Genomic DNA, 15377 nt, shown 5'->3' with positions numbered 1-15377 from the left:
CCATTGGTGTGTGTGTGGATTGGTTTTGTACAAATGATGAGTCAATGTCGTGCGTGTGTGTGGGGGTGTACCATGGCAGTGGATGTCTCCTCTGAAGGATTATTGTTGGTGGCTTGAAGTAAGGCATCGTCTTTGTCCAGGTCAGCAGATGGGATGACATATCTGCAGAAACAGACAGGCCATCACATACAAACAAGAATTAAAACACAAAATAATTGGCATGACATATTGCTCACATCCATGTGGTCTGGGGGTTTTAAATAAGATTTGCAGTTTTTTATTAAATACACCAGGGGGAGCAAGTGAGGGAGATTAATTCACAATATGTGGCTTGGGATCAAATCTGACATTGCACCAGCATGGCCCAAAAAAACATGTTGTATCAGATCTGTGGTGTTGGAATTTCTAATATTCAGAGAGAAATGCATTAATAAAACAACCATCTATTCTAATCAAATCTAGATGGGAACATATCCTTCATAGAGATAAAAAACAAACAAAACAGAAGCATCTTTGACTATGGTAGGGTCAACAAAAAAGCCGTGGTGTCTTTTGTATGTGCTCCGGAAAGGAAAGCTCATCTATTCAGAGAGCCATAAAGGCAATCTACCCACAAGGGAGTGCTCCACAAAACCTTCACTTGAAATGTGACTCAATGTATTTGGGAGTGGAGGGTGAGGTTCATTCAGCTCAACTTTTATGGAGCAACAAAGAGGCGAGAGACAGGCCCTGGATTTGTCCCAGTGATTCAGCGCGATGACATCAGGACATGAGGCAAAGAAAGCGGACACGCTGTAATTTATGTGATCCACAGAGACAGAGCTAATTGCATAGACACAATGTAAAATCATAGCAAATGCACTGAGCTTTGGACCTAATGGAGCGTTGCACAAGCACATTGAGGACACTGTCCCTGTCTTACTCTGAGAACAGGGTCATGTTTTTGCCTTAGCATTACACTGGCCCATTCATCACATCCAAAGGCAAACACACTCACACATACATGATTCTGTTCAGCTTACCATGAAACGCAGAAAAAGAGATTCACTTACCCCTCAAGGACGTCACCACTTCCTGGTTCACCCTGGGGTCCTGAGGCAGCATTCTCAATCACCGCGGCAACCACACATCCGGCCTCCATGATGCTGCCTGACTGCAACAGCCTGCTGTAGAGAAACGTGAGTGGGAGGGAAAGAAGAGAGCGAGAGTGGGTAGGTGGTTAGAAGACTATGGGAGGAGGATGGGAGGAAGAGTCCGATGCAATGAAGCCGCCAGATGACAAGCCACTTGAGGATGCAGCGTGCGCGACTGTCAAGGCTACGACTCACAGAGCCCAGACTGTAATCTGCGATGACATCATGCTACAGTGCCGGGAGCTGCTTCAGTGATAATGTGTATCAGGCGGGGGATTCTTAGGACGGTTTCACGAGAGCATCAGCTTCTTTTTTAACATAGCAATGACAAACAAATGTCAAACAAATACATACTCATATCTTATTCTCATATCAAGGAAATCTCAAGGTTGTCTAAGCAGCTTCAGTATGACCCTGGAGGTTTAGAGTCTGTATTTTTGAATATATTTCATTTGCTTCTTTTCTCATTATGAGGACAATTAAAACTCTGGAATTTTTCATATACATACTGTGTGTGTGTGTAATATATATATATATATATATATATATATATATATATATATATATATATTCACATAAATATACACATATATACATACATACACACACACACATAGATACATAGTATATGTATACACACAAACACACACAGTGTATATATATATGTATATATATATATAAATACACAGAGTACATATGTATATATATAAAAACTAACCCGTATCATGTCAAAAACCCACTGAGTTTCATATGTTGTTAACGTGACATACACAGAGTTAGTACACCTTGGTTTTTAATAATTAATTATTCAAGGGGATGCTGTCATTTTCTTACTCTCGCAACAAAATCCAAACAATCACTTCCATACAAAATCAATAATCTAAAAATGGATCGGAAAATCCTGGTTGGTTTTGCATTCTGGTAAAAGTCAGAAGCTCTTGGATCTATAGATGTAAATAAGGCCCCAAACCCCCAGGTTTCCTGTATGTCGACTGGTTTTACATGAAGGGATTACTGCAAACCTGCACCACTTTAATATAATATCAACCGAGGTGGGTCCTGTATTATCTTCCTAATCTTTGAGGCCTCCCTTTCCATTAAAAACTAAACACTATCTATCATTATCTTTCTAAGGTTATATCCCAATTAACCACTTCACCACCTTGCCGCCCTGCTCACATTGTGCATGTTCCTAAATAACTGTGTTTTAAGTGCTACAAGCTACCTGGCACACAGAACACCTGTGTAGCACTATATCATGGCGTACCACCTATATGGACATGATTGGATGTTTTTCTGTAATTTTGGCCTAGGGTTAGGATAGGCTCCTATATCCATGACTTTATTTCTACATGCTTTAACCATACTCAATCTGTGAGAAATATCGGGACAGCCCCTATCACTTCCACTCCTTACTCTTCAGATTCCAGTATTACTACTCCTGGCTTCATGTGTTGTACACAAACTGAATGAATTTGCAGATTAAGCAAAACTCAACTCTTCCTAATGTTCCTCTACAATTTTCCCATAACTAGTTTTGTGCGTGCTTAGCGTTAAACAATGATTTTGGGGCTTCAGGGCACAAAAACAAGCCTTTCCTTACACCTCCGAGGTCCTACATCTTAAATAAAAAAAAAAGCCCTCCAATTAACAAGAGGCAGTTTTACACCTTCCCTAATCAGGTCTGCTAAGAGTAACGAGTAGATTCATTAGCCGAACCACTGCTGTAGTAGCAGTTTCCCACCAGCCCCTCTGGCTCGTGGCCTCACTGAGTTGCTGTTACTGACTTCCACAAAAGCTCCTGACTCAGCAGAATGTGAGCAGGCGGGAACAGAGCCCAGACCGGACTCCACTCTATCCACGTCTCCTGCTCTATCTCCTCTCTAATAGACAACATAACCTTGCCAGAGGAGAAACAACGTATTACACAGACAGCCAACTAGTTTACTGTTGAGAAGTGTCACATCGGCGGCTGTTTTAGAAGGGTCACTTATGGAAAGAAAATGTTGGGAAGTCATAGTTTGTCACCAATATTATCTTTTGTGTTGTCCTCCTGGGTCCAAAAGTGACAAAAATTTCCCATTTTTGTCCCATTTTCAGACTTTTTTTTGAAAGTTTACCACTAGTTTTACAGTACTTTTTGGAATGAAGATAGATAGATAGATAGATAGATAGATAGATAGATAGATAGATAGATAGATAGATAGATAGATAGATAGATAGATAGATAGATAGATAGATACTTTATTCATCCCCAAGGAAATTTTACGCATCCAGTAGCAAGACAACCACAACCCAACAAACACATATACGCACATATATCACACGTACATAACAATAAAAAAAAAAAAAATCACTACAGAAATGCAATGATGGAAAACCCTCATTTATATAGAATTATACCTAATATTTGAGTTAAAAAGCAGACATTATGACTTATTCTGTAACGTACAGATGAGTTTTGTCAGGAATGAAAGTGATTTATTGTATTTGCAAAGAGCGTTGTAAGGAATCCAATCCATTTTTTGTGGTAATTTGGTTAAAAAGAAACTCATATTTCAGATGTAGACATTTTTAAAGGGGTCATATTCGACCCGAGGACCACAGGAGGGTTAAGCGGAAAGCTGTGCTGCACAATCATTGAGATGTGGTGATTATCTTTACCTTGTTTATTATATTTTTGGCTATGATGGAGGGCAGAGATTCCCTGCAGCTCCATGCATTCTGCGATAATAACAAGTATTGCATGGCACACAGGGCAATGCCTGACCTCGCTGATTGAACCACATCAGACATCAGCGAGTCTTTTCAAGCGAAGGAACATGTTGTACTTCACTTTGCGGAGGAGGCCCGCTAGCTGCCTGCTTTAAAAGCTGGCCCGCCTGGTAAAAAGAGTCAGGGGCTTTTGTTTTCACTGGAAAGAAGAGCTGAAGACAACAGAGAGCAACATATAAACAAGTGAGTGTTCTTATACGTCTAATACTGCACCACAATAAATGAAAAGTAGACTATTTTTGGGAATGCCTTAAATAGATTGAGTTATAAAAAGACAAAGCTGTCAGGATTGTGAAGAAGAAAAAAAAAAAGGTCATGATATTAAGAGGTGATCTTGCTCTGTATGGTGTCATTGTCCATGGCAGACACAAATGGGTGGCGCATACTGACACTTTGTGCTGCATCATGGGTGAGAAAAATAGAACAATGTCAAACCAGAAGCTAAAAAATCCAGTTTAACGTCGGAGGCCGGGGAATCCACTTCAGTAAATCAGGCAGAAATCATCTTTCCACTACTTCTCTATCTATCACATCAAAAAGTATTACAGTAAACTATCTACCTGTCATACTTAAAGAGAGAGATGTTCGGATGTCAGGAGAGTGGAGCAGCACCCAAGGATGTTGCCCTGGTATCCCATGGCCTACATGGCGTTTTATTTTTTATTTTTTTATTTTTTTAAATAGGGCAGCCTACACAATCTCGCACACTGCTTATGAAACCTGTATCAGCAAGTGCGCTTGACATGAAAAATGGCTGCCTACATATTTGTAGCTACGAACACACAGCAGCAGATGCGCCTACGTGAGTCACAGCTACTTCTTCACATATGAAGGGGAAGAAGAAGAGACTGCCATTTCCATTTTTTTCTGTATCACAAATAGCTCGTATACAAATATTAGGGTTGTTTGATATGGGTTGTAAATGATGCACACATACAGTCATATTGTCATAATTCAAACATTAGGTAATTAGAGTCGGTACTGTGATAAAGACCGATGATAAGGTGAGTAATAATAATAAAAATTGTCATTATCTCTGTTTGCTGTCCCTTTTTATAACCCAGCCACCAATACCGCTAGAGGTAGAGATTAGGAATTTGTGTTGCAACCTTAAATACAAGCTTCTATACTTTAATTTTAAACATAAGCAGGCCACTTGCAGGCTTATTATGCTACAATATGCGAAACAAATGACTTAAACCTGCACTAACTGATTGGTTTTTACCACTTCTGGGCAAAGAAAGCAAGCTGTAAGCATATGTTTGCTGCTTATTACATACATATCCAGCAGTTACAGAGAAACATTAATATTTATTTGGAGTCTTGCATCTTCATCATGTCTTGATGTTGATGCAGATAAAAAAAAAAAAAAAAAAACACACACAGTGTCTCTTCAGAGGATGTGACAGGCCCGTGTAAAGTTGGTTTCATGCTCTCATTCTGAGCTCTGGAATGCAGTCAACACAAGCGAGAGGGAATGAGAGAGAGAGAGAGAGGGGAACGAGAGAGACAGGAGAAAGGCCCGCGGTTGCCATGGTAACCGCTCTCCAGTCCAGTGTGACTTGAAGCTCCTCCAGACAAGAGGATGAGCTAGCACGAGGACGGAAATGAAGCCATAGAGGAACTTTTGACCACAAGCTTTGACACATCATCACCACCACCATCATCACCATCTCATCGCCATCATCATCATCATCATCATCCTCATCATCAGACAATCTGCCTGAGGCGATGACATCGTTGCTCTTCCTATTGTGCAGGATTCAGACAGACGGAGTGCTTTCACAATGCAGAGCGGAGGAGGAGGTGGGGTCATTTGATCCGATAATCTTCTTGAAATCTACCAGAGTGAGATTAACTTGATTTCATCTCACACTGGGCGCTGACCCGGCTATATCTTTGACCCGCGACCTTCAGAGTCACAGATGAAGGGTAGAAAGCGGCGAGAACAGCAGGGTGGCGATTAAGATGTAGACAACAAAGACCCGAATGTTTCATCAACAAGCTGATCCATCACCTAAGCCTTACAGTAAAGTACAGGCCTTTCTGTTCCTCTACGACAGACAAATTAGAGAGAAAAAAATGAAGATTAAGAGGAGATTTTACTGAGTGGGACAAATATTTTAGGAATATGAGGGAGATTGTGAAGGGATTGTGGAGGATAAAGCCACGCCAGTAGGGTGCTGGCTCACTAACACAACATTGGGTGTCACAGAAACTCCTACACAGGGATTCAAGATCACAGTCACCTGCGCAATCTAATGCAATCCAATCCAATCCAACAGCCCTGCAACAAGTACTGCCTCTGTAAAGACCATGGTCAACTCTGTGGTAATGCATTTTGAGGGCGTGATTATGTTGCAAACATGTAACTATTATGTTGTCCCTACACGCATACTGTACGGATAGGCTTCCCAATATCATGTAAAGCTGCATTTGTTTCCTAAACTTATTTACTCCATTCATTTATAAATCATTTGGTCTATAAACTGTCAAGAACTAGTAAATTAGTCTATGACAATAAATCCCAAAACCCAAGATAAGGTCATCAAATAGCTTGTTTTGTTGGACAAATACTCTGAAACACAACAATATTAATAATAAATAATAAGTAACAGTTTATTGTGTCCCTCTGTGGGCATCGTCCCCTTTCTTCTTCTTCTTTCTTTACCATCTATCTGTATAGCAGATTAAATAACACATCCATACTAGACTTAGTATATAGATAATATTAGTATGTAGATATATTAGCATATATAGATACACTAGTATCTAGACATACCAGTATATAGACATATTGGTATATAGATATATTCGTATCTAGACATACCAGTACATAGACATTTTTGGTATATAAATATATTAGTATCTACACATACCATATATAGACATATCGGTATATAAATATATTAGTATCTAGACATACCAGTATATAGACATATCGGTATATAAATATATTAGTATCTAGACATGCCAGTATATAGACATATCGGTATATAAATATATTAGTATCTAGACATGCCAGTATATAGACATATCGGTATATAAATATATTAGTATCTAGACATGCCAGTATATAGACATATCGGTATATAAATAATATTAGTATCTAGACATACCAGTATCTAGACATATCGGTATATAAATATATTAGTATCTAGACATACCAGTATCTAGACATATCGGTATATAAATATATTAGTATCTAGACATGCCAGTATATAGACATATCGGTATATAAATATATTAGTATCTAGACATACCAGTATATAGACATATCGGTATATAAATATTTAGTATCTAGACATGCCAGTATATAGACATATCGGTATATAAATTATTAGTATCTAGACATGCCAGTATATAGACATATCGGTAATATAAATAATAGTTAGTATCTAGACATACCAGTATCTAGACATATCGGTATATAAATATATTAGTATCTAGACATACCAGTATCTAGACATATCGGTATATAAATATATTAGTATCTAGACATACCAGTATCTAGACATATCGGTATATAATATATTAGTATCTAGACATACCAGTATCTAGACATATCGGTATATAATATATTAGTATCTAGACATGCCAGTATATAGACATATCGGTATATAAATATATTAGTATCTAGACATACCAGTATATAGACATATCGGTATATAAATATATTAGTATCTAGACATGCCAGTATATAGACATATCGGTATATAAATATTTAGTATCTAGACATGCCAGTATATAGACATATCGGTATATAAATATATTAGTATCTAGACATACCAGTATCTAGACATATCGGTAATACATATATTAGTATCTAGACATACCAGTATATAGACATATCGGTATATAAATATATTAGTATCTAGACATATCAGTATATAGACATATCGGTATATAATATATTAGTATCTAGACATACCAGTATCTAGACATATCGGTATATAAATATATTAGTATCTAGACATGCCAGTATATAGACATATCGGTATATAAATATATTAGTATCTAGACATGCCAGATATAGACATATCGGTATAATAATATTAGTATCTAGACATACCAGTATCTAGACATATCGGTATATAAATATATTAGTATCTAGACATACCAGTATCTAGACATATCGGTATATATAATATATTAGTATCTAGACATGCCAGTATATAGACATACGGTATAATAAATATATTAGTATCTAGACATACCAGTATATAGACATATCGGTATATAAATATATTAGTATCTAGACATGCCAGTATATAGACATATCGGTATATAAATATATTAGTATCTAGACATGCCAGTATATAGACATATCGGTATATAAATATTAGTATCTAGACATACCAGTATCTAGACATATCGGTATATAAATATATTAGTATCTAGACATGCCAGTATATAGACATATCGGTATATAAATATTAGTATCTAGACATGCCAGTATATAGACATACGGTATATAAATATATTAGTATCTAGACATACCAGTATATAGACATATCGGTATATAAATATATTAGTATCTAGACATATCATGTATCATAGACATATCGGTATATAAATATATTAGTATCTAGACATACCAGTATATAGACATATCGGTATATACATATATTAGTATCTAGACATGCCAGTATATAGACATATCGGTATATAAATATTAGTATCTAGACATGCCAGTATATAGACATATCGGTATATAAATATATTAGTATCTAGACATACCAGTATAGACATATTGGTATATACATATTAGTATCTAGACATACCAGTATATAGACATATCGGTATATAAATATATTAGTATCTAGACATACCAGTATATAGACAATTGGTATATACATATATTAGTATCTAGACATACCAGTATATTAATGCCAAGAAACCATACAGTCTTTCTACAATACTATCACTTTAAATCCTTTTCGTATCCCTTTCATATATTCATTTTAAATAATCTCTTGTAATTGCTCATTGTTGTAGATGGTTTCATCTCTTCACTGCAGCTGTTCCATAAAGTAACTCCTTTAGTTGAGATGCAGGGATATTTAGCATTTGTTCTTATAGGTTTCTTTTAATATAGAAATTTTCCTCTTAAATGATGTTTGCTCTCTCTTATTTGAAACATCCCTTGGACACTGATGATTATTTAAGTTAAGATTATTTAAGCAGTTTTAAAGCCAACAATATCTCTGGATTGTAGTGCTTTTAATTTAATAATCAGTGGCAACACTGATTTATTTTTGTTAATGTGTTTTTGTTCAAAGGGCTTAAGTTTCATATCTTAAGTTTGTATTTTTACACATTTCATTTATCAGAACTTTAATGTGTTTTGATGTTTCTCTGTTCTGTTATTACAATAAAACTAATTATTAGTCATAAATGACTACAAATAACTAATGCTAGGGAAACCTGTTTATGTTTTGTAACAAGTTTCTGGATTTCTTTTTTTAAACATATATACCAGCCGCAGTTTTTTAAATAGATAGTAGTAGATGATAGAAAGATAGATAGATAGATAGATAGATAGATAGATAGATAGAAATATTTACTGATCCCAATAAAAAGGGAAATTACAGTGTTGCAGCAGCAAAATCAGTCACACAGCACAGAATATAAATATAAATGAAATACTAGGACACAACGAACATACATACACTATACATGAAATAATAATAATAATAATAATAATAGGAATAAAATCCAAGATCAAATATTATATACAAGTTGAAAATACAACAATGTGCAACTGCTTAAATAGTATAATTAAAAGTAAATAGACCAATAGTGCGGTTGAACTTTGTGCAGTATTGTGGTAATAACCAAATATTAATAACCAAATATTATACCAAATGAAATATATATCGGGCTCTTGCCAATACTGGTGTGAACATAATGTAGGGGACTCCAACTTATGATTATTTATGATTAATCTGCTAATTATTTTCTGATTCGTGGACTACTTTTTAAAATGACAGAAATATACTGTAGGTAATGATGTTTATGCTTAGAAAAACGACCTACGTTTTTAAAATAGTTCATTTCATTCACTTCCTGTCAATCCTCTCTATCGATTAATCGACTAAACGTCTCAGGTCCAAATAAATTACGTATCATTTGGTCCCCACACCTTCCAACACACAGAGACACGTGTATGATACACGCTTTACACAATATACAATGATGCAATTCAACAGAGCAACACAGCAATGTAAAGTTAACCAGTGGTGTACTCTGACCTGTTGGGCCTGATCACCTTCACACACACACACACACACACACACACACACACACACACACACACACACACACACACACCACACACACACACACACACACACACACACAATGCCTGGATCAGGTGTTAAAATAACACCTGGAGGGCAGTGACAGTCTAGTGTGTGTGTATGCAGTCCGGGGTATTCAGCCTACCTGGAACCGTGCACGTTGCTCCACTCCGCTGCCCCGTCCTCCTCTAACGTTACTCGGCACAGCGCTGAGCTTCTCGACGAGGAAACATGTTGTCAGCATCGCACTGCAGAAACCCAAACGTCCGAGACACACGCGCGGATCCCGGACGATCATCTGAGGTAGACGATTCTCAGGATGAACACTGTGCCCGGGTGCGACATCGCTGAGGCAGCGTGGGAGTGGGAGTCATTCCGGGGAGCTGGCTGGCTGTCTGACTGAACGCTGTGAATCTCAATCTGCACTCACCACCGGGAGCGCGCACCACTGATCTCGTGCCCGCGCCTTGGGTTTTTTAGCCCCAGGGGTTACCAGACCTGTTCTATGACAAGGAACTGTACATGAGGCAGCCGTGGGAGAATATATGCATGGACCCCCCCACTATTAAATCATATTCAGCAGCCCGAGGAGCCCCGTCTGGCAAGCTGTGTGGTGTTAGGTAATGCTTGGTACCGAGTTACATAACCAGCTAGTGTAGGTGGGGTGGTACAAGTGAGAGGAGTGGAACCTGGTGTGTAATCACTTCATCCTAATGTCCACAGAAGGAGATCATGTGGAATTCAGCTTTTTGTCTTTTTGCTGGGGGCCATATGGTCCCTGTAGGAGCTTGTTCTGATTTTTTTGTACAAAGCTTGTACAATTTTTTTTTTTTTTTCGGGGGGGCTTTATTCAAAGGAGCTCAACAAATTCATCTCCAACTATTCTGACAATCACTTAGTCTTTTATGGTGTTTATTAAGCCAAATACCAAACATCACTGGTTGCAGCTTCTTAAAGAAACCGTTGAACATTTTTGCCATAAAAAGTAAAATTGAATGTAACTGTATACTTCTCTACTCCACTACATCTCTTACTCCACTCCACCTATCAGATCAGGCTACATTTAGTTACTTGTTGCGTTACAGATTCAGATTATTATTACAAAAATATTACCAACAATTAGCAGCAGTTTATAGAGTAATTAAAATTAGCCTCACCTTATCATTCCATAATGCTTTTTGCACACTACATTTGCACTATTATTAGATTAGATTAGATTCAACTTTATTGTCAACGAAATGCAGTTTGGGTCTAACCAGAAGTGCAATAGCAGTAAGTGCAGGATATACAATGGTTCCGTAAGTGTAGAACATGGATATGTACTGAATAAATATAGAAATGAATACTATTATAAACACAATTTTACAGATGGGTCTGTCCTATGAATATAAATATAGATAAGTATTGTGAGCAAGATTTACAGCTGGATATGTACCGAATATTACAGTGGATCTGTCTATGGAAATTATCAAAACATAGATAGTATTGTGAGCAGAGTTTACAGTGGATTATATGATACTGATATAATATACAGTGATAATTACTATATAGTACAAATTTTTAATGTCAAATAACAATATAGCTAATGGTTTACAGAGTTTACAGGTCATAGTTGACAGAAACTATCATATATATAGTCATAAAGTATTGATTATACGTAATATGTATTTAGAAGTACATTTTACATGATAATAAACAAGTCAGGCTGCAAATGAACTGTAAATGATTAAGGTACAAAAAGTTGGCAAACTAGTCAAATAAATGCAGTGGAAAGTATTGTATTACAGTAACAGTAGTTGCAATTATATTAAACATTGGTACTGTATATTAAACAGTCGATTGCAATGAAGAGAGCGAAAAGGTAGAGTAGTTGCAAAAGCATAGTTTATAAAGTTTGTTATATATTAAAGTTTAAAATTCATATATTATATGTATTGTCATATATTCTGCTATTGCCAATAAAATCGATTCTTAATGTTTGAATACACATGTTGTTGTTAATTTTTAAATGTGGATATTAAAGTAACATTGCCATCAAGTTCACTGTTCATAACTTCCTGGCTAATTATAATATTCATTCCTTAAAGTATCAAACAAATGTATCAGGTTGTTAAAGTTTTTAAAGGTTGCGGAATGTAAAAAGACTTAGGGAACATTCTCTAAAGGTTGCAACGTCAGGATAACGTTAGGGGAACGTTTGCTGAAGGCTGCAACAGTTAGGATAACTTAGGGCAACGTTCTCTAAGGTTCAACATTATGATAATGTTAGGGAATTCTGAAGCTGCAATGTTAGGAAAAGTTAGGGAACATTCTCTGAAAGGTTGCTACTTGTAGATACTTAGGGGACACGTTTGCTGAAGGCTGCAACGTTAGGATACGTTAGGGTACTTATATCGTCTGAGTTGCAAACGTTAGATAACATTAGGGAGGTTTGCTGAAGTGCACGTTAGATTACGTTAGGGAACGTTTGCTGAAGTGTGCAACATTAGGTAACGTTAGGCAACGTTCTCTAAAGGTGCAACATATGATTACGTTAGGGAACGTTCTTCTGAAGGTTGAACATTATGATAACGTTAGGGAACTTCTCTGAAGGCTGCAACGTAGGATAACGTTAGGGGAACATTCTCTGAAGGTTGCTACTTTAGGATAACATAAGGGAACTTTGCTGAAGGCTGCAACTTAGGATAACGTTAGGGGAACGTTTGCTGAAGGCTGCAATTTAGGATAACGTTAGGGCAACTTCTCTAAAGGTTGCAACATTAGATGACGTTAGGGGAACGTTCTCTGAAGGCTGAACGTTAGGATAACGTTAGGGGAACATTCTCTGAAGGTTGCTACTTTAGGATAACATTAGGGGAACGTTTGCTGAAGGCTGAACGTTAGGATAACGTTAGGGGAACATTCTCTGAAGGTTGCTACTTAGGATAACATTATGGGAACGTTTGCTGAAGGCTGCAACTTAGGATAACGTTAGGGAAACTTATCTGAAGGTTGCACTTGAGATAACTTAGGGGAACTTTTGGAAGGTTGCAACGTTAGATAACATTGGGGAACGTTCTCTGAAGGCTGCAACTAAAGATAACGTTAGGGGAACATTCTCTGAAGGTTGCTACTTTAGGATAACATTAGGGGAACGTTTGCTGAAGGCTGCAACATTAGGATAACGTTAGGGCAACGTTCTCTAAAGGTTGCAACATTATGATAACGTTAGGGGAACATTCTCTGAAGGCTGCAACGTTAGGATAACGTTAGGGGGAACATTCTCTGAAGGTTGCTACTTTAGGATAACATTCGGGGAACGTTTGCTGAAGGCTGAAACGTTAGGATAACGTTAGGGGAACATTCTCTGAAGGTTGCTACTTTAGGATAACATTAGGGGAACGTTTGCTGAAGGCTGCAACGTTAGGATAACGTTAGGGAAACATTATCTGAAGGTTGCTACTTGAGGATAACATTAGGGGAACGTTTGCTGAAGGTTGCAACGTTAGAATAACATTGGGGGAACGTTCTCTGAAGGCTGCAACATATGATAACGTTAGGGGAACATTCTCTGAAGGTGCTACTTTAGGATAACATTAGGGGAACTTTGCTGAAGGCTGCAACATTAGGATAACTTAGGGGAACGTTCTCTAAGGTTGCAACTTATGGATAACGTTAGGGGAACATTCTCTGAAGGCTGAAACTTAGGATAACGTTAGGGGAACATTCTCTGAAGGTTGCACTTTAGATAACTTGGGAACTTTGCTGAAGGCTGCAACGTTAGGATAACGTTAGGGGAACATTCTCTGAAGGTTGCTACTTTAGGATAACATTAGGGGAACGTTTGCTGTAGGCTGCAACGTTAGGATAACGTTAGGGAAACATTCTCTGAAGGTTGCTACTTTAGGATAACATTAGGGGAATGTTTGCTGAAGGTTGCAACGTTAGAATAACATTGGGGGAACGTTCTCTGAAGGTTGCAACTTTAGGATAACGTAAGGGGAATGTTCTGAGAACGCTCGATGTAACCAAAAACTAACGTTCCTAGAACGTTAAGGAAACTTTCCTATCAACCAAAACACAACCAAACCTAACTTTCAGGGAATGTTACCGCAATCAAAAACAAACGTTCTCAGAATGTTTTGGGAACCAAAAACTGTTAGCTGGGTTACCAACTTTACCAGCTGCAGGACGTTTGTAACAGAGTATTTCTAAACTGTGATGTTGTTGAGAGAGTGCATCAATCTTCTCATCTAGCTGAGAGAAGGCTAATAAGCGTATGATTTGAAATGTGAGGCGCTTGGCATTTTATTTATTGTTTCGGGACATCTTGTAGACCAGACCATTAAGTTATTAATCAAAAGGAGGACACACTAGGCTATTTGATTATAAGAACAAGTGTGAGTTGCAGACCAAGCTTAGTTCACTTATGGGAATAACTTGTTTGACTTAAAACATGTAAGTAATGTAACAGCTGGTGAAAAATCCAAAACAACTTTATGGGTGATAAGTAATGCAGCATTTATGAAACTAGGCCTCTGACGTTGTGCGTGTTTAACCAGCGGATTAACTGCGTCCTCAGGTGTATGCAGATGGCTGCTCATTTGTTTGTTTCCAAGCCTGCCGGGAGGAAGTTGAACAAAAGCACAAAGGTCATTCTGACAGATCTCATCCTCTTTCAAGAGATTCGTTTCTCTTGCTCTGGCTGAAACAATTCATTCCTTGACGTTTGGGTGGAGACTGCAAAGCTGGAGTCCAAATAATAATCATCCAACAACATGCATGTATTAAAACACATTCTTTGATCTGACTTGAACAATTATTTTGTTGCCTAAATTAAGTTGAAATTGTCACATTTGAGACTACTTTTAAGTCATAAATTGTGACTTTTTGGGGAATAATGTGGAATATGAAACCTGGCACTTTAACTCTGATGCTACACTAGCAGTCTGTCCTAGAATTAAAAATCAACAAAAAAAAACTTGACCTGATTAAACTGCTCCTTTCTCCACACTACCTTCCCCACTCTCTGTCCAATGCCTACACCCTGTGTTCAGCATCTGAACTACACCTTCCTCACAGATGGGATCAGACGAAACATGACACAAAACCCACAAAAAACAACAACAATAACCTCTTTTGGATTTTTTTATTATATCAAAATACAAAAATTTGAGAGGAAAATTTC

The 15377-nt window shown here is 37.3% G+C and overlaps 1 protein-coding gene across 1 annotated transcript in view; it reads right to left on the bottom strand.

The window, feature by feature from the left end:
- arhgap32a (Rho GTPase activating protein 32a) overlaps nt 1–10723 on the bottom strand; it is a 36494-nt gene extending 25771 nt beyond the window's left edge. The window contains exons 1-3 of the mRNA XM_032509158.1: nt 10356–10723; nt 1053–1166; nt 72–162 (exon numbers count right to left, since the gene is read on the bottom strand). Of these exons, the coding sequence (XP_032365049.1) occupies nt 72–162; nt 1053–1141 (180 nt within the window). The 5' untranslated portion in view covers nt 1142–1166; nt 10356–10723. The remainder of the gene's footprint in view (nt 1–71; nt 163–1052; nt 1167–10355) is intronic.
- Nucleotides 10724–15377: the final 4654 nt, after the last annotated feature.

This window comes from Etheostoma spectabile, chromosome 3, assembly GCF_008692095.1.
Source record: "Etheostoma spectabile isolate EspeVRDwgs_2016 chromosome 3, UIUC_Espe_1.0, whole genome shotgun sequence".
In the NCBI taxonomy this organism is placed as follows: domain Eukaryota; kingdom Metazoa; phylum Chordata; class Actinopteri; order Perciformes; family Percidae; genus Etheostoma; species Etheostoma spectabile.
This window is presented reverse-complemented; position numbering and strand designations above follow the sequence as displayed.